General features: G+C 38.0%; 3 protein-coding genes across 3 annotated transcripts; 2 read left to right on the plus strand and 1 right to left on the minus strand.

Moving 5' to 3' along the window:
* The first annotated feature begins 4346 nt into the window (after positions 1-4346).
* LOC127794470 (uncharacterized) lies at positions 4347-5305 on the plus strand. Its single transcript, XM_052325574.1, has 2 exons — positions 4347-4762; positions 4865-5305. Exons 1-2 carry the CDS (start codon positions 4573-4575, stop codon positions 4984-4986), a joined length of 312 nt encoding a protein of 103 aa, XP_052181534.1. The 5' UTR covers positions 4347-4572; the 3' UTR covers positions 4987-5305.
* Positions 5306-13145: 7840 nt separating this feature from the next.
* LOC127794468 (uncharacterized) lies at positions 13146-23779 on the plus strand. Its single transcript, XM_052325571.1, has 4 exons — positions 13146-17260; positions 17360-17599; positions 19449-20708; positions 22852-23779. Exons 1-4 carry the CDS (start codon positions 16959-16961, stop codon positions 23444-23446), a joined length of 2397 nt encoding a protein of 798 aa, XP_052181531.1. The 5' UTR covers positions 13146-16958; the 3' UTR covers positions 23447-23779.
* Positions 23780-23914: 135 nt separating this feature from the next.
* Positions 23915-24489, minus strand: LOC127794469 (uncharacterized). The gene is made up of 2 exons (XM_052325573.1): positions 24316-24489; positions 23915-24181 (listed from the first exon to the last, which is right to left on the minus strand). The coding sequence occupies exons 1-2, from the start codon at positions 24487-24489 to the stop codon at positions 24035-24037; spliced, it is 321 nt and encodes a 106-aa protein (XP_052181533.1). The 3' UTR covers positions 23915-24034.
* Between the last annotated feature and the right edge of the window lie 1719 nt (positions 24490-26208).

Raw genomic sequence — 26208 nt, forward strand, 5'->3', positions numbered from 1 at the left:
ACTAAAAAAAAATATATATCAACAGAGGTAATATCAAAAGATGTAATATTAAATGCTAATAATAACTACATTTAAATGTTAGTGCCCAACTAGTTTCAATTTCTTCAATTACATTTAATTCTGTGAAGAAATCAAGAATTGGAGAAAACAAATCTCCTCAAAAACAAAGAATAGAGAAAATGAAATAAACTTTTTTGATTCAAAATCCCATAAGTGTTCAAAACATGCGCCTACTAAACTATATATACAATTTGACTGATCCTTTACATCCGGTTCTATTTAGATACACTACTATTGCACATAGACATAAATAAATCTAACTTTATTCGTCCAACAATATAACCAAGAGCCCCCCCCCCCCCCCTCAAGTTAGAGATTGGGGAGAACACAAGCCCAACTTGACAACCATAGATTGGTGATGAGCAACTGTCAAAGTTTTAGTGAACAAATATGCAAGCTGCAATTGAGAAAGAACAAATAGTGGAGCAATAAAACCTTGTTTGAGATAATCATAGATAAGATGATAATTAATATCAAAATGTTTGGTGCGTTCATGGAAAACTGGATTGGTGGCAATATGTAAAGAAGCTTTGTTGTCACAATGAAGGGTAATTGACAAAGGAACCAAAACATTGAGATCTTTGAGAATATTAGAAATCCAAACAAGCTCACAAGTAATGGACTCCATGTTGTGATATTTAACTTTAATAGAGGATTGCGATACCATAGGCTATTTCTTAGTCTTCCAAGAAACTAGAACATTGCCCAGAAAAACACAGGATCCTATTAAGAATTGACGTCAGAATTTGCAAGAGGCCCAGTCTACATCACAATAGGTTGAAAGTGATAGGTTGGAAGAACATAGGCAACCAAAGGTTTTCAAAGAAGTATAATCAAATTCTTTACGAAACAACCGAAAATAAGGGGTTTCCCATTTAAGAATTGAAAGAGGCATTCGGTTTATAAGGTAAGTAGTAGTAAGCACATACTCAAACCAAAATTGTTTAGGCAAATGAGAATGTAGCAGTAAGGCTTTTGTCACTTCAAGTAAATGTCTATGTTTACGTTCAACCACTCCATTTTGCTATGGAGTGTAGGTACATGTTTTTTGATGCAAAATACATTTAGATTGCAAGAAAGTAGATACAGAGTGGTTAAGAAACTCTAAACCATTGTCTGTTCGAATGGTTTTGACTGAGATTTGAAATTAGTTTTCAACTAGCTGAATGAAGGCTTGAAGAAGAGAAATGCTTTGACTTTTGTGTTGAGCCACGTAGGTCCAAGTGGCTTTTGAATAGTCATCAATAATGGTAAGAAAGTATTTTGCACCAATTAAGGAATAAGTTGAATATGGGCCCCAAAAATCAACATGTAGAAGTTCCAAAGGATTGGTGGTTTTAGGATCATGAGAAGAAAATAGTAATCTGGTTTGCTTTGCCAAGGGATAGATATCACATGAAAAGATACCATCAAACAAATGCTTCAATGTAGGTATGTATTTCAAGTTTTTAACAAGCATATGCCCTAATATGTTATGACACAGATCACAACTAGAAGTAGTAACAAAAGAATTACCAAAGTACGATAAAGTAATAGGCAGATTACAAGAAGAATTGGTAAATGCTCTATTCTTGTATGAAATTTTCGATAAAGTATTAGATACAAGAGGTAAGTTAAGGGACCTGTCCAGCTTGTACAATCTAGAGGTGTATCATAAGGTCCAGCTTGTACAATCTCCCTTCAATCTATCTTACCCCCAACACTTTATGTGTCTTCAAGTCCTGAATAAGGCAACCAATAGGAAGAAAAATTACTTGCAAATGATGATGAAAAAGCAATTTGCTAACAGATAAAAGATTGAAGTAAAATAAAGGAATGAACAAAACATCATGAAGCTCAATAATAGGACTTAAACAAATAGTTCCTACTTGTGTAACAAATGTGGTGGTGTGATTAGGTAAATGAATTAAAACATGGTGTGACAGTTTGTGCAAAGAACGAAACAACCTTTTATGATACGTAATGTGGTTAGTAGCACCACTATCAAGAATCTATGTACCCTCACCATGCATACCAAAACAATAAGAGTTGACAGATTTTGGGTTACCAACAAAATCATTCAAGGCGATATTAAGGCTAATACTCGCAACATTGGGGTTGAGCATTTTGAGGAGAGCTGCTGCAATTGAATTCCCCAATTCTTGATTATTCAACAAGACAACATCTAGAGGTGTATCAGAAGTTGATTCAGCCTTGTTAGTCACATTTGCAATAACCTTTTGTGTTGAATCTTTGTTCATCTTCTCCTTACACCAATCAATTTGAAATAAGAGTCCTTCAGATGCCAACTCCATTTACAATTTTCACAAAAACTTTTGTTCTTAAATTTCTTCTGATATCTCTTATTGTTTGAACTTTGCTTAGAGAAAAACACTGTTTCTTCATTATTCTCATTCAAGGTGGAGACTACTTAACGTTGTGACTCTATTCTTAGAATCATCGAGTAAGCCACATTAACACTTGGTAAAGGATCAAGTAATAGAATCTGATTCCTCACCTGATCATAACCATCATGTAGTCCCATAAGGAATGGCATTAACTTGTTTTCTTCAGCAAATTGAGCTATAGCCTTAGAGGCATCACAATAATAGTTTGGTAAAGGCTTTATTGCAGCCAATTCATCCCATAATCTTTTGAGTTGAGTGTAATACACAGACATAGAAAGATTATCTTGACTAATAGAGCTTATCTTATATTGGAGTTGATACACAAGAGCTCCATCACTTTTCCCAAACCTACATTTCCTCTATCTCACGCCAAAGTTGTCTAGCATTATTAGTGTAAATGAAGGCATCTACAAGATCTTTAGAAATCAAATTTATCAGCTAAGAAGTAACCATATAATCGCACATCTTCCAAAGATTAAACTCCTCGTTATTTTCATTCGAAATCAGAATTTCCCCATTTACAAGTTCTTAGCGCCTAGGGGAATTTGTATTTCTCTACTCCACGATCTATAATTGAGTCCAGTTAATGGAGAAGAAACTAAGATCATATCTGGATGATTTGAAGCATGAATTTGTAGCGAATCTCCTATCACAATGTTAGATCCGTTCAAAGCCATGAATCGTTATCACTGGTTTGATTAAAAAAATAGAGAATTTGGAAATCTACGATCGCTTTGATGATCAATCCAATAATGTCAAATGAAATCCATTCTCCAAATCAAGCTGGTCTTTGCTCTGATACCATGTGAAGAAATTAAAAACTGGAGAAATTAAATCTTCTCAAAACAGAGAAGAAAGAAAATGAAATAAACTTCTCTAATTCAAAATCTTATAAGTGTTCAAAACATGTGCCTACTAAACTATATATACAATATGATTGATCATCTACTTCCAGTTCTATTTAGATACGTTACTACTGCACATAGACATAAATAAATCTAACTTTATTTGTCTAATAATATAATCAAGAAATTCCATCATAACTATTTGGTGATAAAGTCCACAAATCCACCAAACAATGCAATAATTTGGAAGTCAAAACTCTTAATAATGCAATTTCATATATGAAATTAATAGCTTATCCCTTTGCAAAGCTGGAAGCTAAGCAAAGTCACAAGGATTTTCATAGCATCATTGTATATTAAAAGACTTCCTAGTCTCCCAACATATATTTTTCTAAAATTAATCTAGTATGAAAAAAAGAAAAAACGTGGAATGTAAAAAAATCAACATTATTATCTCTGTCTGCCATGATTACTGAGACACTGTTGTAAGTGACTGCGTTGTTATCAATAAAGCCAATATCCTTCGACAAGGGGTATAATTCCTTGCAAAAAGAATCAATAGCTTTCATAGACTATACAGACAAAAAATTATTTCAATAATATTTATATTTACCAAAATCTCTATCAGTAATTAGGCAATTTTTGGTTGGCGGAAGTAGTGTGTTTTTTAAAAAAATTTCTCCCATTATTTTTTGTCACTTGAAATTTTTTTAGCTAACGTCGATGGTGTATAGTGGCCAACGATTTCAAGTGAAGACCCTTTCTCTTTCAAGGTCTTCGTGAATTTTGATTTGGGAATTTTTAGGTTTTTGAATTTTTCAAAATGAGGTCTATAAAGTTGAAAATAAAAAAAAAAAATTTGTACCACGTTACAAAAGGTGTCAACCATTCGGCCTTCCATTAGGTGCAACTAGCATTTTCTAAAATACAATTCAGGCAAATTACCCGGGATAAAAACGTAATTTTATCCTTGGAAGGGAGCAGAAAGAGAGAGAGAGGCCAGGCGTGGTTAGGCAGAAGAGAGAAAAATAGTTTGCGGATTTAACAAACATAAAAATTCGGCTGCCTCTACCTCCTCCCGCCGCCGCCGAAAAGTCTTTGCTCTCGAAGGAAGGGTATCCCCCGTCGCCTTGTCTTAGCCCCGGGTGCTTCCTTTTTCCTTCCAACCAAGCCCTCCTTTCTTCAATTTATCCATCTCCTTTCGCCCTAATCGAATCCTTCTTCTTCACATCGACCACCCCCTTTACAGACAGCTGAGCTGAATCGATAGCCGGACAGCAATGGCTTACGTAGATCACGCCTTTTCCATCTCGGATGAGGACATGACGTTGGAGTCCTCTTACAGCCTCAACAACCGCCCTCCCATCAAAGAGATCGCCCTCACCGTTTCTCTCCTCGTCTTCGGAACCCTCGGCATCGTCATCGGCTTGATCATGGCAGCCAATCGGATCGGCGGCGACAGAGCTCACGGTATTCGTTCTTTTCTTCCTCTCCCCCCTTTCTTTTTCCCTTTTCGATTTTGCCACTGAAAGACCCTTCTTTTTCTTTTTTTTTTTTCCTTCCCCTCAATAGGGATTGTCTTCGCGGTACTGGGGTCGCTTCTGTTCATTCCGGGGTTCTATTATACGCGGATCGCGTACTATGCGTACAAAGGTTACAAGGGTTTCTCATTTTCCAACATTCCCCCTGTCTAGGGAGAGGAAGGAAAATCCAGATAATTCTCTGTGATTAGGGGAACCTCAATCTCCTGCCTCTTCTGTACAGATCTCTTTTTTTTTGTTCCGGATGTTTGTCTTTTTAGCGTTCCTTTTTGTTTGTCTGGTCTTTATTCTGTCTCATCAACAATGATGGTTTGTGTAGATGCTACTTCTTGAGAATAATTGCCTGCTTGCCTGTTCTTCTTCTTTTATTTTTTCTTAGTTCTCTTTTTCGTTTGGGACATGTGAAACTTGTCAGCAGGTTGATTCCAAGCTTTTGAATATAATATTTACGTTCTATATGTGGATAATACAAGTTTACATCCCTGGTTTGGTTGGTCATATTCTTTTAATATATACGTCTCTTGTTGAAATGCTCTTAACGATTTAAGAGTAATGAAGCTACTTTTGCAATTTTTTGTTGGTGATAATGGAAGAATGTTTTCTGATAGCCATACTTAAACCTATATGCCCTGTTATTTTAAGTTATGTTGTTCAACATTTTGGCTAAGAGGATAACTAGTTTTTCGTGATCTGGTGGCTTGTTGTTGGGCCAAGCGACTGATATGGTTGATCTCGATCACCTCAAGGTTTTGCATGTTGCATGAATAGTTTGTTTTGCGTTTCTTATTGGGCCTAACAACTGGTTGGTTGGCATGAACACCTGAGAGACTGATGCTTTGAATGTTTACAGATTGAGCTTAGAGTAGCCTCTTACTACATTTATACAAAGATCCATTCCATTTTAATCTTGCTGGTATATTGTGGCTAGGAAATGCCTGGCTTTTCTGACAAGTTTGAAAGATAAATATTTTTGAAGGGCAAGCATGCTTTTCATTCCCTTCCCCTGTTTTTCCCTAGCTTGATAGTGAGAAACTGAATGGAGAGTGAATACATCATTTCCATCCTCATTCCCTGTTATCCTAGGACTTTGTGGAATGAACCTTGGAAGATATATGCCTCTCTCAACACTCTCAAATCCACCCAGCAATTATAGGAATTGAAAACAGAAAACATAAGAACAAGAAACAGAAAGCAAACCACACAACGCAAGGATTTATCCTGGTTCGGTTTCCTTTGAGGAAACCTACATCTAGCTTTCAAAGAGCCTTCCTAGCAGTCTTTATTTCCAGAAAGAAGATCAGTACATCATAGCCCACAAACCTGAGTACAATACCACACTGTTTCCCAAGAAAATAAAACCAAGACTTGCAGATAGTCTTCCTTTCTTGAACAATGCCTTACACTCATAATACAAAGGACTAGAGCACTCATAGAAGTTCTCTCTCAGCAGGTGCCTTGCTCTCTTATTTATAGAGGAGGCGGACACACTTAGGCAACTAACTAACTTAGGGAAATTACATATTAACCCCAACAAAATGTACTAATTACACTTGACCCCTAGCTGCCGAATTTCTTCAGCCGAGACTACTCCTTCAGCTCCTTTCCGGTTCTGCCATCTTCTAGGACAAAACTCGAGGCAAACTTCAACATTCCTTGCCCATGTGTTTTTTTGGCTTACTTGATAGTTGGATTATGTGGACTCTTAAGCTCTTGAAGCATTATAGCAACAGACTTGACACTTGAAATTATCATATATAGCTAATAAACACAACCATTTTCAAGAAGGTATTATGTTGTATTGGACACTGATTCTTAGCTTGACATTCAAGGGCACTTCTAATTATGTGTTAACACTTAACTAAACATATCTTAAAATTGTTATTATTTTTTTAATATCTAGGAACTTCTTGAATGCTAAGAGGCACCTGTGACCCATTGAACATGGACACTTGAGTGTCGTATCTGTAAAACTTTTAGGAGAAACTTAATAATCTCATTCCTACAACTATGAACACAATCAACTCTCTTATAGAGAGGAAATACAACAACAAAGGAAACAACAAGAAAAGAAAGATACAAGAAAGGAAAGATAATCAACAATAAGGGAAAAGGAAAGATATATATAAGATCCTAATTCTAGTTTAGTAATTAATCCTAACCAAATCTCCATTGCCTTAGTCTCGGATATTCTCATGATCAAACACTCACCCCCAAGCTGGAGAGTATATGTCAATCATTCCCAGCTTGCATACTAAATCCTTGAACCTCTTAGCTACAAGCCCTTTAGTTAACACCAGTGTTATTAAAGGTCTAAGGCACACTAAAAAGCACAAGGGTCTTGGAGCCTGAGGCACAAGGCGAGGCGCCAGCCTGGTGGAACTGGGCGCAAGTTAATAAAAAAAATAAAAGTAAAAATATATGTCCTGGTTGAAGAAAAATGTATAAAATAGGTCCTAACTTCTAATAAATATTTTAACAAGCATGTTATAAAAAAAATATAAAATTCAACATATGCTAACTATGATATTTTCATGCTAGATCTTTTCTTCTACCAGCAGAGCTACTATCAGGATTAAGATCAATAGTGTTGGATGACATTTTAAATTTTTGATTCCTGCAAGATTCACAACATGTCAACAACAATACCACTCTAAAGACCATCTTAAGAAAAACAAAGAGATAATAGTCAAACTCAAAAAAGTACCAATCATCATGCAAAATTCTAAACAAACACATAAACACTACAAGTCCACAATCAAGAAAATGTTTTTATTTTGAAAAATGTTATTTTTCTAAGTCTGGAAGATTAGCGCATTATAAGGAGACATAAGAAAATGTTTTCATTTTGAAAAACTATCTCCCGGTATTTTGATAACTAATATTCATTGTTGTTAAAATGATTTTTAATGATTTTTTCAAGAAATAGTAGGTATGTATTTTGGGGGTGGTAAAATTGCTATATCTCGAGTTTGTACTAAAATCAAAATTTTATTTTCTTATTGTTATGATTTTGACTTTTTAGATATTTTTATTGAATCCAAATGGGGGATACTTTTTTATTTACATTTATGTATTAAAGTAAATGGAAGGTAAAATATAAATTAAAGAAAATGTGGATATTTACATAAATATGTTGTAATGTATACATGTTGGAATCGAGAAGAGGGGAGGCTGGAACCAAGAATGGCAGCTAGTTTTGGTGGGTAGTGGGTTGCTTGACAGCTAATTTCATGAGGCGCGCCTAGGTGCTTTTAACATCTATGAGCGCAAGGTTGCGCCTGAGGGCTTGGGTGCGCCCAGGCGCGCCTGGGCAGATCTCGCCTGCCTAGTTTGTTTCTAGGCGCTAGGCTTGCGCTTGGTATGCGCGCCTTTAATAACACTGGTTAACACATCCGCCACTTGGTCTTTAGATGAAACATAGGGTATTTTGATCAGGCTTGCATCCAACTTCTCTTTAATGAAATGTCGGTCTATTTCAACATGTTTTGCCCTGTCATGGTGAATAGAATTATGGGCAATGCAGATGGCTGATTGGTTGTTACAGAACACCTTGATTGAGCCTTGAACCCTAATCTTCAAATCTTCTAGGATGGTTCTTAACCACAACACCTCACATAGGCCAAGAACCATTGCTTTGAATTCAGTCTCTGCACTTGATCTTGACACAACACTTTGCTTCTTGCTCCTCCATGACACAAGGTTTCCACCAAGAAATACATAATACCCACTAGTTGATTTTCTATCAATAAGAGATTCTGCATAGTCTGCATCGTTAAACCCCTTAATATCAAGTTTTTCTCCCGATTTAAATAAGATCCCCTTACTTGGGATAGCTTTCAAATAGTTTAAGATCTTTCTTACTGCTTGCATATGTTCTTCTGTTGGGTTGTGCATGAATTGGCTCACTAGGCTAACACCAAAGGCAATATTAGGCTTAGTGTGAGATAGGTATATCAGACGACCTACCAGCCTTTAGTATCTATCTTTATCTACTGGTTGACTATTAGGATCAACTCCCAACTTGCTGTTAGGCTCTACTGGCACATTAGATCCTCTTCCTCCTGATACCCATGTCTTAGCTAACAAGTCCAGCACATATTTCCTTTGGGAGAGAAATATTCCAGCCTTAGAATAAGCAACTTCAATCCCTAAGAAATACTTGAGGGGATCAAGATCTTTAATCTCGAATTCCTTGGCTAACTTGTCCTTGAGAATCTTCTGTTCCTCTGCATCATTCCCTATGACTATTATGTCGTCTACATATATCAATAAAGCGGTAACCTTCTCTTTATCTGAATGCTTAAAGAATAGTGTATGATCACCCCTGTTTTGGTTATATCCCATACCTGTCATGGCCTTGGAAAACCTACCAAACCATGCTCTTGGGGACTATATGAGCCCGTAGAGTGCATTTTTTAGTCTGCACACTTGCCTTGCTTCCCCTGCTTGAAATTCAAGGGACAACTCCATAAAAACTTCTTCTTCTAAATCTCCATGTAGAAATGCATTTTTGACATCCAACTGCTATAGTCTCCATCCAAAATAAGATGCTAATGATAAAAGAACTCTCACAGTTGCCATCTTTGCCATAGGGGTAAATGTCTCAAGATAGTATATGCCATATGATTGAGTGTAGCCCTTGGTGACCAATCTAACTTTGTATCTCTCTAGGGTTCCATCAACATTGTATTTGATATTGAAAATCCACCTGCAACCAATTGGTGTAACACCCTATGGTTGAGGCACTAAGTTCCATGTATGATTCTTCTTCAAAGCTTTCATCTCCTCCAACATGACTTGCCTCTAGTTTAGATCTTTTAGAGCCTCATCAACTAACTTAGGGATTTCAATGGAGTCCAAGGATACAAAGAAGGCCTTGTGATTCTGGGAAAGACGATGGTAGGACAAGAAGTTGGTTAATGGGTGTTGAGTGCAACTTCTTTTCCCTTTTCGAATGGCTATAGGTAGGTCTAGGTCATCAGGTTGGACTAAGGGTGAAGGTTGAATGGGATTCATACCTTGACTAAGAGCTGATGATGATGCATGCTGGGGCTGTCTACGTTTGAATATATAAGGAGATCCCTTATACCTGACAAAGGGTGACAACTCTTGAGTATATGATTGCCCTTGCTCTTGCTCAGCTATACCTTGATTGAGGTCTAATTCATTATTGTTGTTTGGAGATTGAGGAGAGATGCTAGGGGGCTGTGAAGATGTAAGAATAGGCTGAACAGAAGGAAAGAAGATGTCACTCACAAGAAGGGCTGTCACTAGAAGGGTGGTTACCTTGAACCAAAGTCTCCCCCTGGGGACCAGCCTGGGATAAGCTAAAAAAAGGTGAAGATTCCACAAACGTGACATCTTTGGAGACATAAAATTTTCGAGTGAGAGGATGGTAACACTTATATCCCTTTTGAGTGGGTGAATATTCAAGAAAAACACATTTGATTGCTCAAGGATCAAGTTGGGAATGTGAACAAAGGATACACAACCAAACACCCGAAGGGGAAGAGAGGAATGTAAGAACTGATCGGGAAAGAAAGAGGATAGACAATGTAAAGGACTTTGATTTTGTAGCAACTTGGTAGGGACTCGGTTAATGAGATAGGTCGTTGTAAGGACTGCTTCCCCCCAGAAGGATTTAGGAACATTGTGGTGATGAAGAAGAGATCGAGCCACATTAAGGAGGTGTCTCATCTTCCTTTCAACTACCCTATTTTGTTGGGGAGTATCAACACAAGAAGATTCATGGATTATTCCTTCTTGTTGGAAGTATTGGAGCAAGTGATGATTAAAATAATCTCTTGCATTTTTAGTTCTTAATCTTTTGATAGGCGAACCAAATTGAGTTGCAATCATTTTAAAAAAAGTGGGAAGAACTGAACTAATGGTGGCCTTATCTTTTAATATAAAAACCCAAGTCATATGGGTACAATCATCAATGAAAGAGATAAACCAACGAGCCCTAGAACAATTAGAGATTTTTTATGGTCCCTACAAATCTGAGTGAATCAAAGTAAATGGTTTAGATGAGATTTTATTGCTAGGAGGATAGGACACACGATGATACTTAGACAGAATACAAACATCATAATGAAAAAGACTAGGATTAAAGATTCAAACAATGTAGGAAACATGGATTTTAATAGAGTGAAAGGAGGATGACCCAATCGGTAGTGTTGCAGCCATACATCCCCATAATTGGAGGTTGACTGAGATGAGCACGTAGCAGCTGGAAGCTGTTCATTTGTAGGATAAGTGTCTTCGTTCATCAGGTAGTACAACCCATTGCATTCTCTAGCAGCACCAATTATCTTCCCTATTGTCATGGCCTGAAATTCACACAAATGAGGGGAAAAAATAGTCCGACAATTCAAATATTTGGTTAGTTAGTGAATAGAGACAAGATTGGCTGATAAACTAGGTACGTGAAGAACCTGTTTGAGGGAAAAACAAGGGTTTAGAGTGAGTGTACTCTGACCTAAAATTGGAACAGATGTTCCATTGGCTATTGTGATTTGTTTAGAGGTGGAAAGAGAGTGGTAGGCATAAAAAACATGGGAATGGGATGTCATGTGATCAATGGCCCCAACATCTAGAATCCATACATCCTGTTTATCAGTCTTAAAGGCTAGAAAAAATGCTGAATGAAGGCAGTTACCTGAGGAGTCTTGGTGTGCAAGAGAGCATGCATCGTCTTGTAGGGTCTTGAGGAACAACTTCAACTTAGCGATCCCTTCAGTGTTTAAAAAATCAGCACTTGGAGCAAGCTCAATTTGGGTAGTTAATCCCTCTCCTTCTGGACCCCTGTTGCATACATATGCCTGATTCTTGGTTGCCAGATTTTTAGAACTTTCCAAACGATTCAAAACCACTTCCTTTCCATGGAGCTTGAAACAAGTCTTTCTAGTATGTCTCGATTTGTTATCGAAGGTGCACCATAGTGCCTCTTTATTTGCAGCCCGAGATGGAAATTCTCCCCTTCCTGCTTTCATCCTTGATCTGCCTCCTCTGTTGGACACCATGGCTGATTTTTCTGGATCAGTTTCAAACTTTCAGTCACTACAACAACCCTTCGATTGGAGATCATGGCTGATCTTTCTGATCTAGCTTCATAAAGCATTGCTGGCCTTCAATTCTCCTCACTTCTAACCATAGCGAAGACCTCATGGAGTGCTAGAAGCTTTTCTCTCCCTAAGATTTGCACCCGAACCTGATCAAACTTTGAGTTGAGGCCTGCTAGGAACTCAACCACTCTATCTCTTTCAAATATTTGACTAAGAGTTGCAGCATCAGCACTACATATCATTTTAATATTCTAATAATGGTCTAACTCTAGCCATAAGCCATGCATCTTATTATAGTATTCAATAACACTCATGCCCCTTGTTTAGTGCTACTAAGTTTAGTTTTAACCTCAAATATAATTGATGCATCATGAATTTTGGAGTAAGTTTGCCGTATGGTTTCCCAAATCTTTCTAGCTGAACCCAAAACATGTAGTTTTTACTTTTCTTGGGTTACATGGCATTCCAAAGCGATGACATGATTTGAGCATCTTCTACCTCCAGCGTTTTAAAATGCGGCCTAGGCGTTAGGTGGACCCTTGTTGCCGTGAATACATGCAAGTCCTCATCTTAGGCGCTCGGCCTGATTAATCGGGTCTAGGCGGTGCCTAGGCGGCCAAAGCACAAAACAATGCCTTGGCACCGTTTTTATATATATATATATATATAAGTTTCATTTGGTTTTAACTTTGATTTATCTAAAAATAACATGAAATTACATTAAAAATTAAAAAAAAAACACACACACAATAGTCCGCTTAGGCGTCCTAGGCTCTAGGCCCCAGTCTAGCGCCTAACGTGTTTTAGAACACTATTTACCTCCTATGTTGGAAGTGCAAGATCTGTTGGTTTTGGAGGAGCCGAAGCGAAATGGTTGGTTTTTCCCTTACCCTTGAGGAATGCTTGTACTAGTTGGGCCCATTGTAAATAATTCCTACCATCTAATAAGTAGGATTGGTGGATTTCGGGCAGCTCTCCAGTCCTTGATCTAGTTCCAGCTTCCATTGATTGAGCCATTGGAGTTGATTCTCCGGTCGCTAGATTTGGAGTCACACCTGAATGTTCTGACATGGCTGTTCCAGTTGGTGAGGAAGAGGTTAGATGCAATGAAGGCACGTTGAACACTAGGGATGGGCGAGAAAAATGTTGGAGGGATGATCTGGAGAAGTTGAAGGCGAGAGGGTGGCGCACGCGTTGGGTTGGAGATGAACTGGACAGTGGCGCGGGGGGGGGGGGGGGGGGGGGGCGTGAAGGCTCTGGCGGTGGTGGGTCTCCATTGGTTGGTCGTTCTGATGGCGGCGAACCCAATGGCAGTGGCAGTGCTGGTGGCCAGACAATGCGTTGAAGGCACTCGAACAGACTAAAACTGATGGTGAAGAGGAACCCAATGAAGGGGTGTCGGCTGGTGCAATGAAGGCACTAGGGTTTTAGTGTATCAGCCTATTAGGCTCTGATACCATGTAAAATTTTTAGGAGAAACTTAATAATCTCATTCCTACAACTATGAACACAATTAGCTCTCTTGTTGAGAGGAAATACAACAAGAAAGGAAACAACAAGAAAGGAAAAATAATCAACAATAAGGAAAAAGGAAAGATATATATAAGATCCTAATTCTAGTTTAGGAATTAATCCTAACCAAATCTCTATTGCCTTAGTTTCGGATATCCTCATGATCCAACAGTATCAATATCCATTGTGTATTGGGCATTGACACTTGGTGGACGCATGAGGATCCATCCGCATGCCAAGTGGTGCGTACTCTTTTATTTTTAGACATATTCAAGACATTTGATGGACATCCTTGTACATAGGTTAGACAAGCTACGAATGCATGTTCCTGAGTTGGACGTGACTATACATATGTTACCCTTGGCTCAATTTTTAGCTTGCATACTACAGAAGTTTTGGATGAAGGGTGGTGAGATTAGTAACCCAACTTGTGTGTGATTTTGTACAATTCTTTTTGCCCCAATGGATGTATTCTGTTAATATGTTAGATTTTACATTCTCTTGCAGCTTTGCACTCTCCCAAGGACGAAATATCTCATTGTTGAATCAAAATTTAACCCACCACCTCACACCAAGCTATCCCTAGCTGCTAGAAAACTGTTGGCCAGCCACCACTTTTCCTTGCCATAAATAATTTCAAGCCTTCCCGTGACTGTGAATCCACCATCATCTTGAGCTGGAGGCCTGTAGAGGTTTAGCAAGAGTTAAAGAGGTAAGATATCTTAAGAATCCTTCTTAGTATGAAATGATAGATCAAATTTTGTGCACGTGTAGATCATACTTGTGTGTGTATATATGGTGGTTGTATGTATTGATATAGGAGGCTAGATCTTTTTTATTTTGGTTAGATTTTGTTTCCATGTTCAAGGGAGGTTGGATTTGAAATCTTGATGTCAACTAATTCTTTCTAAATTTTAGGGGAAATGGTTTTGAGCAAGTAACTTTTGGTGTCACCTTGGGGCTTGAGAAATTAAGTTTTGGACATGTGATTTAATTGCATAAATAATCACTAGTCAATAATGCAATTTTGGGAGATTGGGAATGCATGGTATGGGTACAAAAATTAAATTGGAAATGTTGGGGGTTAATACCTAGGTGGTTGAAATTAATTGATCTCAGAATTAACGCTCCAATTTAAAACCATTAGTTAGACACAAAGGAAGTGGACTCATAACCAATTGAAAATTTGAAGCGTTAAGACCGATTTTTATCTTGCCAGGACCAAGGTGAGCACACTGTTATATGGTGACTCAAAAGTTTAACTTAAATATGAATACATCCTTGCATGTGAGTGATAAGGCATGTTTCATTAAAATTAATTATTGTGATAAATCCATGCAAAGTTTTGTATGCTTTGTGTGCTTAAATAATTGGACATAATACGTGTAATTTCCATTTAAAATGAGGGGTTAATGGTCATTCATAATGCTCGACCCTCAGGTATCCTGGGGCCATAAGGGTATTGCGAGGGGCTGTGGGAGCAAAAAAGGATACTGGTAAGAGATTAGTGCTGATGTATCAGGGGGCCTTGGGGATGGATTTTCTTTTTAATTGTAACGTTGATGTGTAAGGTGATATGGAAGCTGGATATTGATACCTTAATTATGGGGCACCTTCAACCCTAGACTACCTAATGTCTCATATTGCTCATAGTACTGGGTGGCGTGAGTTGTAAATGGGGTGACCTTGGTGCAAGGTTGAAATGTTTGGTTGTTAAGAAAGTGGAAGAAATGAGAGAACATGTATATTGCGAGAGTGAGGGGGAGAGAAAAAAAGCTTCCATTCTTTAGTCCATCTATATATACACATGACATGGCCACACACATATATTTGGTGAGGCAAAAATTACAAAAAATATATTCAGTTTAGTCGAGTCTTATCACTGTTGTGCCATAAGGGTGCCATCTTTCGTGCATTCTCTCCTGATTGAAGAGTGATCCTTGAGAAACATGTACACTTCTCCGTTGTTTCATAGGAGCTGACCTCTTAGATCAACACTTGAGGCAGATGAAGGGAAGAGAATTTATGCCCACCAACAGCATTGCTGCTTCAACTCCTAAAGTTGAGTTGGGACAGGAGCCACATGTCGAGCCTGATAATTTATCTTCCGAATACTGCTGATCCTAACCATTTTTATGCAATTGGTCAACCAGTTTTATGCATCCAACATTTTTGTTTTTGTTGCATGCTGACAGCAAGCATGACAGGAGTGGAGTCTAAGAGAGTGTCTATAATGTTATGTGAACTACGAAATTGAAGTTTTAAATAATTGGTGGAAAATCAAAGCCAACTTCTCTCGCACATAACAAAACATGCACATTATCCCTGTGAGATGAGAGGGATTGGCAACTTTATAGTAGATCAATTGGGATCTTTAGAGAACATGTATCGTATGCATGCGCATATGATGAGGCCACTTGATGATGTGCAATTTTGGAACATAGCTTACTTCTTGTCATCCCTGGTATTTTTAGTAGGAGTAGTAGGGGCTTGCTATGAATTCCTCTTTACTGAGAAGTGAGTTTTACGCTTGCTTTTAGAGATGAGTAGATTGTATGGAGATCAAAATCATCATGATCTCCAATGCTCTGATGGATGATTTTATATGCTCAGAAAAGAATGATTGGCTGAACTTGTACTAATTTCAATCATGCAAGAACCGTTGTCTTTGTGGGGTTTTGAACAAGCTTGCTAATATTAGTTACTGTTCTCTGGCTGGGCACCTGTGATGGTTTCTTCTTTCTAATAGTGGAAAAATAATGCCATTGGCTGGCTGCGGCAGAAGTTTTCAGTAACTAGTGTTAAATGTTAAGCGCATTATTTATGGAGTATTTGCAGTTTTTGCACTGCAAAGCACTGGCATCATGCTGGCATGTCGTCTCTTTCTTTCCGCTATGATTTATTTTGGATGGTTTTACACTTTATTATTAACTTCATGGTTTTCTTTTTTTAGTGGCAAGGCAAAGATCATTCGATTCCATTACCTAACAAATTGAAGGCTGTTCAATTGTGACCGAATAAACACCCCCCCTTTTTTTGGGTTTTGCATATAAAATAAAAATGGGACAGGTGTTTACAAAGTTAATAATTTTATCTAGCAAATCAGATATAATTGTCAGCAAGGGCATAAAGAAGTTCAAATTTTTAAAAGTAACAAGCAATAGGATAAGGTAGCATAAGGATCTCAAATTATTTGAATCCAATCACGGCTCCTCCTCAATCGACAAGACAAATGAAATGACCACCATAACTAATAAAAGATTCATTTTACCCTAATACCACCACCTACTGCTCAATTCAGGAGTAATTCTCCTTCTACTTGGGAGCTTATATCTCTGTCTTTTGTTTGGCCTTTTGAATTCTTCAGCATAGAAATTCAAATTCCCAACTAATAAACAGCAATAAGAATTAGGGCACTGACGAAATGAAATATATTATTATTATATCTATGTTTTATAATTTCTTTTAGTACATAATAATTGAATAATATAAGTTCTGAACTCCAATTGACACCTGGGGCTGGGGTTGAGCCGCCGCCCGCAACAAATGGAGCCCCGCAAGAAGCGTAAAAGAAGCAGCTCTACCCATGCCGGAAACTACAACGCCGACTTCGCCGGCGACGTCCGCACCATCTTCTCCGTCTTGCTCGCTTCCCTTTGTATTATTGACAAAACGAAAACGAAGATGAAGAAGAAGAAGGAGCCCTACTTCCACCAACTCCAACTCCGTCTCCTAAACCAACTCAATCTCTCTCTTCTCTCCACCCTCCCCAACCCTAACTCCTCTTCTTCCCAGCTAACCCTACCCCCTCCCATCCTCTCCTTGCTTCCGCCCCTTCTCACTTCCAAGTAATATAATCCCTCATTTCTCCTTTTGGTTAATTGATTGGTTGATTCAAGTTCTGCTGCTGATTGATTTCTTCCTTTTTTTTGGGTTTTCTGTCACAGATGCGCTGCGGTAGTCCGCAAGTGCTCGGAGTTTGTTGGCGCAGCTTCGTTATTCTCCTTGGAGATGAACGAGCAATTAGCCGGTGATGACGAAATTGTGCGGGGTTTGATCTTTGCGTTCTCATCGGGTTCGAAGAGGAGGACCACATTAGTGGCCACTTGCAATGCCATTTTGGATATGTCCTCCACGTCCATTGGGCGACAACGTCTCTTGCAATTCCATGCCCTGAACTCTATTATGTGAGCATCTTTTTCTTGCCCCTCAATTTTGCAATATATATAACTGATTTTCGTGTCATTCTTGTACGAAATGATTTCATTTTATTTCTTCAATAGTTCATATAGTTTTTGTTTTCAATTTTTTAATTCATATGTTGCCATTGGAAAATGTCATTATCACTTCGAGCAGTTGTTTCTCCAACAATGTGACATTAAGTCATGCATCATTCTTGCTGACCAATTGAGATAGCTGGAAGCCTTTTTTCCTTTCCAGAACAGTTACTTTTATGCTTCATGGGCGGTCGTCCCTATGTGGATGAATTAAAGCAAAGTATGAGTTGCTGTAATGTCAAAAATTAATGTACCATACGACCCATGGCCGATGGCCAGCAAATGAGAGATCAAATTTTTATCTTTAGTTGAAGAAAATTAATGCAATCATTATACATGTGTTCATACTGTTTATTTTTAATTGAAGAAAATTAACACCATCATTATACATGTGAATACTACTCTTTTGTGACTGAAAGGTCACAGGTTTGAGTTGTGGAAGTATCAAAAACAAGGGTAAGGTTGCATACAAAAATAACCCTTTCCCAACCAACTCTAGGAAAGTAGGGAGTTCTGTGCATGCAAACACTTGTTAGTATTTGAGAATACATTTACTGAATGGGGTGTACAACTAACTGCAAAGATAAGTTTAAAGGTTTGTTCTTTTATTCCGTTTTGACTTTTTCTCAATTAGTGCCCACTTATAGTCATCTCAGTCACACATGTTTGGATGGCAACATTTCTGTTACCTTGAGCTCCACAAGTGTGGCACCACTACTACAGATGATGATTGTACCTGAAACATGGGCATGTAGTCCAACATGTACGGGTTATTTCCCTGAGTTCTTGTCCTAGGTTAGTCAGTGTCAAAGTTCCTCGGTGGAGAGGAGGAACTAGTGATCTTGGTGGACCTTTTTAACTTTGACAACGAATTCACAAAACTCCAAGCAACCTCATCAAAATAGATTCTTTAGATTCTGCCTTGAACCTATAGTGTTTAAAGGCATCTCATGTACTATAGCCGATCTTACGCAATGGGTATCAGGACTTTTGTAAAAAAAATTCTCTCCAAGAGATGACAGTCCTCTAGAGGTTATTTCATACTGCTGCATGAATGTCATATGGCTCTATTCCTGTAGTTCATTGTGGGGAAGGATGTCATGACACAAGGTTTGTGCAGCTCAGAACATGATAGGGAGGGTGAATTTCACCTAGATGGATGAGAGAAAAGAAACCTATGTGCTTTCTAGAACTTGGTTTCTAGCTAACTTGGTCAGGGCTACTTTTTGAGGCCGGGTGGCCCCATGATACAATGCTTCAAAGATCTTTGATTTGCTGGCAGTTGGAATCATCATTTCATGCAGATACCCCAAAACCCATTTAAGTGCGCCCTTTGCCTTATATGGTTCACCAATTGGAAACAATTGTGTTGAACTGTTTTAATTTATAGGTGTCAGAAGAATACTGCATGGCATGTTAAGTCTTCTTGTTTGGACAGATCCCTTCAGGTGCTCTTCACCAACGATTCTTAAGGTTGAAGATTGTATGAGAATTTATAAGTTCCGCCAAATTTGATCACACTCAGGCTCTGTACAATTGCCAGAAGAGATATAACAAAAGAGCTCCCTTTCTTCTGCCTTTTTTGTCTTCTTCTTTTTGTTTCACTTAGATCTTCTCATTTAATGTGATCCACATTTCCTCCAAAGTCCTGCTTTATATGTTAATTTTTCATGCTGCAGATTCTGGATGTGTTTGGTAGCTTCTATTTTATTAATAATATAGATCATGCCCTCAAGTAATCTGACTTAACATCTCTTAGTTTTTGCTTCCTTCAGGTCCCTAAATCTTCAAAGCCGTTGATTTTTTTATTTACTGAGGAAAAACAAAGTAGAATAGTGTTTAAAGAGGATGAACTTTTGGTATTACTTTTTGATGCTGCAATCACTCTCATTAACGTGTGCCAAAGTGACCAGCTGGAGATGATTCCACGAAAGTTATCTGAAACTTTATTGGCTTATTTGAAAAGGCTATGGGCGGAAGTCCACAAGAAAAATTTATCTGGCACAATCCTGAGATACCACCAACATAGACATTATTGTATAAGCAATATTAGAACAAATGATCTGGCAGAAAGCATATTCAGACTCTCCATTAATGGTTATCGACTTACAGTGCCTGTCCATATGGATATTATTAAGGAAAGCATTTTCGGCTGCAATCAGTGTAGTTATCAACAATTCATTTTGAATCATTGGGAGATGTCACCTTTGTTTGTTGGAAGGCTGTTGAAGGCTTCTAATGAGCATAATGACATTTTTAGTTCTTTTAAACAGTCTGTAAACTTCAACCAAGAAGTCTCTTCTTTTCTCCCAATGATCCTTAATAATCTTAAATCTTGTCTACCTATTTCTTCTGAAGAACTAGACATCTTTAGTTTCTTGAAGGAGGTTAAAAGTAATTTGGGTTGCCCTATGATCTACCAACAAGATATTCGGGTTTTGAAGTGCATCCAGGATGAGAAGCATTTAAAAAGAGAGATGCATTTTTTTCAAGAGTACTCAAGGTCTTGCTACTTTCAGGACCCACAATACCTATATGTTAATGATATTCTGAGATGTAAAGAAGCATATCAAGAAGGTTTTACTATTTCTCTGCGTGGCATGGAGTTTCGCTTTGGGAGTATTGCCAGTATCGTAGATGGTTTAGCATATCTGTTTGGTCAACCATCAGCAGGTGTGAATATGTACCTGACACCACCAAATTCTCAGGGTCTGGCTTGTCATTGTGATGATCATTGTGTGTTTATATGCCAACTCATTGGGGTCAAACAGTGGAAGGTTTCTTCCCAATCAAGTCTCAAGTTACCCCGCCTTTATGAACCTGTTGATAGCCTGCATGAGGCTGATGCATCGATAAATGATGGATACAAACATTTTCTGCTGAGAGAAGGTGATATTTTATATGTTCCTAGAGGTTTCCTTCATGAGGCAAGTACCATTGTGGATGCTGACATGCCCAAAGGGACTCCCGATTTCTCCTTACATCTCACACTCTCTATTGAGGTGGAACCTCCATTTGAGTAAGTACATTTTTTGCGTTATTTGATTTGGTTTTTGTTGAATTTAAATTATCATTCTCTATGTGCATTTTTATACTGGTAACTACAGCATAATTGTGTCCAATTGAATTATCTCCTTTTTGAATTTTAATTAATGAAATTTCTCTTTTTATGTTTACTTAAGTTCAAGTGCTGGGATTGCTGTCCCTGATTAATTTAATGCCTTTCCTGTGGCTCGTGGTTTCTGTGATGAAGTACCCCACCTAGGGTAGTGGTTGTATTCATCAAGTGCTGCTGATTGTGATGTTTCTTACCCCTATTGCTTTGTTAGGTTGCTTAGCTCTGCCAGGACTTAATTTTGTTGGAGTTGGTTTACCTTTGATAGATTTATCATCCATTGGTAAATCTTTGGAGGCCTGTAGAAGTTGCCAGTCTAACCGCCAACATTATCGAAACTGGTGGTGAACCAGAAAAGGGTTTTCTTCTCATGCTAAACCTATCCAGATAGTTTAACAACTGATTTGCTCCTTAATTCCTTTTTATCTCTATCCATGCTTTCTGCTGGCGTATTTTTACTGATTCCCAGCATAGATTAGTATATTTGTAATTTCTTTTTGCTAATAATAATAAGTACATTTGTAATTGATTGTGAATCTTTTTTCCTGTACGCTGAAAGCTCAGCAGGGCATGCGTAAATGGGCCCATACTTCTAGCATTTTATGATTTGCACATTATTGTCATGGATTGAGTCTTATTACAGCGATTTTGTTTTCTCTTAGTGGCTGTGACTTTATATTTCCTTTGTATTTCCTTTCCTATTATAGTTCCTGTAATTTCTTTTCTTTTACTGCTGTATTTGGGAATCTTTCTGTTAGAGAATTAGTAAGAGAGAGAGAGAACACATGCTGGGTTAGAATAGGACAAAAGAGACGGTTGCAACCGTTTGAGAAGTGATCTGCTGTGGCAGCATCACCCTAAGACCCTGTAAATACTCCGCGGGGCCTCAAGAGATCATTATCGAATACCAAGAAGAATGTCTATGTCTCTCTCAATTTCTCTTTTCTCTCTTCCCTCTGTTCTACTTCCTTCTCCCTATTCTTCTTCCTACCGTGGACTACTGATTCACATCGAACCAGGAAGTCCGCCATCGTCTCTGCTTGGCAGTGACAATTATTACCATTTGGAAATGAACGAAGACTTTAGCTCCAATGTCCCTAGCAACTGAACATGGGAGGTGCCTGTAATCATTATACGCTCATCATGTCATCATTCTACAGTGTTGAAATTTGTCCAATTAGTGCTTGAAGTCAATTAAACATGCAGTTGTAAAAAGTAATTAATGGGAAAAACTACAGTTTTCCACCAACTTAAGTATATATTGTAGACTCTTCCGTTTGTTTTGTCAAAAAGCTTCTTTCCCCAACAATATGTATTTTTTATCTTTGGTGTTTTCTGATGTACATTAGGAAGTTCTTAACAAATTTACACTAATGGAAAATGTCTTACCAATCAAATCTCATTAAGTCATTTCCTCAATCTTATTCTGGAGGCAAAACTCTCAGCAGCTCCACTACAAATTTCTGGTCCATGTTACACTGCTGCTATCCTTCAAATTACAACAGCATTCAGAAGCTTTAATCCCAATGGGTGGGGTCAGCTACATGAATTCTTAACTCCATCTATCTCTATCTATGGCCATGTACTCCGTAAAGCCATTATTCCTATCTCATGTTTAAGGATTTTCCACCTAGTTTTCTTTGGTTTTCCGCTCACTATTTTGGTACAGATATTTTCACATTTACGAGCAAGAGCAATGAAGCAAATATCACCCTGGTTGCATCCTAGATGTGCATAGAAGTTCCTAATTGTGACCTAAAGTGACTACATAGTATTTATTATGGTTTAATTGCTTACCTTAAATTTTGTACATTATTAATTTCAAACCTAGTCCTGATTGAAATTGTAGAAAGTTTTTGTAACCTTTGTTAGCGGTAATGGCTTGCTACAGTATGGAAATTTTATGAAAATTTGAAATGCCAAAAACTTTTTAACCAGAAGAAACAAACTTCCAGTTTTGGAGAATTCTTACAGAATGAAAGTGACATCTGACATATTGATAATCTGTTTACTGTGTAGTCATTGCGATAATTCATATGAAATACAGGTGGGAGGGATTTGCTCATGTTGCGCTTCGTGCTTGGTATCAGAATCACAAGCAATCTGATGAATCATTATCCAGGAGTCTAACCGCTATCTCTGTAAGCCTAATGCATGCTGCAATCAAGCTAATTGGTGATGCTGATGCTACTTTTCGGAAGGCTTGCTTGGTTGGTGCAATTTCATTTTTTTCAGATTGTGATGGCTGGCTTCATCTGAACCAGAAATCAATTTTCGATCATCTGGTTGAAAGCATTGGTGCTAAATCAAGGTTCTCAGATGCTCTTAGGAGTGTGGAGGTGTCTCTTCAGGAAAATGAAGATCCCTTGCAACGAATAAAATGGCTTCAGCATCTTTATGATGATGAAGAAAAGAACTTGGAGTTCCGTGAATGGGAAATCCCTTCATTTGACAGTGAAGGCTTTTCTCTAATCAATCAGCAAAAAGATGAGGCAGAAGCGGCATTCATGCTGATCAAGTGTAAGTTCTGCAGAGAGGTAGTATTTGAGAACGTAGAACAATGCTACAAACTGCTGCTTGAGAAATATAGGAAGGTTCGGAAACAATATGCGAATGGGATGCTTTCATTGCATTGTAATTGACAACTGGATAGTATTTTTGTGCTCTATAATGATCTATTCTTCACAAAAATGTTCTCCACAAGGTACATAAGATGAATTTAGTGGTATGAATGTGCTGAAATATAATATGACCCATCAATATGTACATACCATTGGTGGGACGGCTAATATCTGTAGCAATAGTGGAAAATTTTCTTAAACTAACTCTTATGTGACTCGAATGCTTGAGTTGAGAGAGTTGCTTCCTCATATGGTATTTGGTAGAGCTCTTTGATACGTTTTCAATATGGTATTTGGTAGAGCTCGTCTGTTAACTGCTTGAGTTGAGAGAGTTGCTTCCTCATCTGGTATTTGGATACTGGATTTATATATATAGATCCTTGCCTCAGGTAACCTAAAGTAGTCCTCTCTTATTTGGAATGCTGCAGAGTTTGGTGCAGGATAGGAGTTTGTAAACAGAGAGACATGTTGAAAAGGAAAGAAAATATGGAATTTCAAGGAGGATATATGTTTTATATGGTCTAGCAAGTACATTCTTACATCTGTTGATAGCTTATACTATCAAGGCTGGATATGTAATGAACCTGTCACAAGGCGCTTAAAATAGCGCTATGGGTTGGGATGCTTCGGGTATGGAGTTGGATGAGTTGTTACACCGTGATAATCAGTGTGGTAAGTCAGCTCCTCAGAATCTTCATGACCTCTTGAAATGCCGGTAGCCATAGAGCCAGCTTTCACAATTCTGATGCCCCTAACCTACACTTTGTCACACAGGTAAGTCATGAACACCACATTTGATGAAACTATAAGCAGTATTTGGGGGCTGCTGCTGCTTTCTTCTTTGGCAGAAAAGTAAAGATTTTTGAGGATGCCATAGACAGATACCCTACCTGGAATTTCTGGGGGTGCTGTTGCGGATTGGGGGGTGACTGGCTCGGATCTGCCCGGGGAAGCCTTCCTGGAAGAAAAACCCGATGAGAAGAAGAGCCGGCAGGGGGTTCAGAAAGAACAGAAGACAGAGAAGCTGCGAGGAGAAGAAGATAAACAGCAAGTAAAGATTTCATGGTTGGTGGTAGCTGGCCACTGAAAGTGGAAGCTCTCTCCTCCTATTCTATCTTTGTTGAAAGTGAAAATGAAAGTGAAAGTGATGGAGTTTCTATCTCCAAGGGAGGAATTGAAATTCATTATGTGAACTATATACAGAGGGCTCAATAATGGGTATTAGGGACTGAATGTGAAGTTGAGGGATTTGGCTGGCTTGATGTGTGAGTCATCTGATTGGCGTAATGAAATTGATGGGCAGCAGCATAAAAGAATGGGCTGGCTGAGGCTGAGGCAAGAGGCATGCCTTCCCCCACCATTTTTGTCAGCTTTGTTGGGTTGGGTTGGTTTTTGGGTACAATTCATAGGGGTCACGTCGGTGTTCCATGTCAAACACAACATTCTTGGTCCATGCATAATCGCTACTGCCTCGTCTTCATTGATAAAGCCTGGTTTCTGTCACCTCTCATCCCTTGTCTTATGCCCCCTTCCCCCGCCTTTTCTTTTTAACCTCTAAAGGCGACCATATCTGCACGGGAGGAACGTAGGAATGGTAACGGGCGGATCCGGGTTTTGCTCACCCCATCCCCGACTCCGATATATTTCGTACCCGTCCGGCTTCTAGCGGTCAAAGGGAGCTTAGCTTTTTAAATTTTGTGATGCGTCTGGTCTGGCTAGTGACTACACTGAACGAGCTCTTAAGCTTTCAGCTAAATAGATAGCTCAAGAATTTGCGTATAGCAAGCTAATACCGACAAAGTAAAAAAAAAGAGTCATATAAATTTAAAAATTCTAACAATCCTTTGTCTCGTTGTTGTTTGCCAAACCATAATCGCTATTTGTTGTATTCCATTAGGGGCTTGCTGTCATTGTTTCTCTCACATTGTTCGTTGGAAAAAAAAAAAAAAAGAAACAATAGAGTTTTGATGTACAAATTATTGTCGTTTTGACATTTCTAAAACATTTCATATCTCCAAACACAAAAACCACTAAAAGAATGTTTCTAAACCATTTTAGTAGTTTTAAAATTATTTTATAATATTAAAAACTCGTTTTCGATTTAAAAATACATATCTTGTTTCTTATGACCTTCCATATACATACATTTCTTGTCTTTATATATATATTGTGAATATATGTATATAGCTGTGATTGTGTATGTATGTATGTAAATATGCAGAGAAAGAGAATGATGATAAAATGAAGGAATATTCATAAATTATATTATGTCTGTTTTTTTTTTAATTTATTATTTGTTTTTAATTATTAAGTCATAATTCATAAATAATAAAATTTGTATTTATATTTAATTGAATAATTATTTTTATAATTTTTATATTAAAAATTAATTTACAAAAAACCCTATATTTTCTTTACACATTCTTCCCACGTTTTCATTTCATATTTTTTCTAAAAATGTTATTTTCTATTTATGTTTTATATTGTATTTATTTTTTTTGGTAACGCTCAAAACAGGCGCCCCTATCCCGGCGGCCCCACATCATAGGAGGGGAGTTAATTAGAACCCGAACTCCCTTGGTTTCGAACCTGAGAGCATCCGCACTTGTGGTACCTCCACGAGAGTGTCAAAGTCACTTGGGCTAAGCCCTGAGGGCGTATTGTATCTATTTTTTCTGTTTATTTGTGTGCAATCTAGAGAAGAGGCATTATTCATTTTCCTAATTAGATCTCTATCTCTTCTCAGTTGTGATGGGTTGTAGAGTTTATAAAGTCAGAACCTC

This window comes from Diospyros lotus, chromosome 2 (assembly GCF_014633365.1).
Source record: "Diospyros lotus cultivar Yz01 chromosome 2, ASM1463336v1, whole genome shotgun sequence".
Lineage (NCBI taxonomy): Eukaryota > Viridiplantae > Streptophyta > Magnoliopsida > Ericales > Ebenaceae > Diospyros > Diospyros lotus.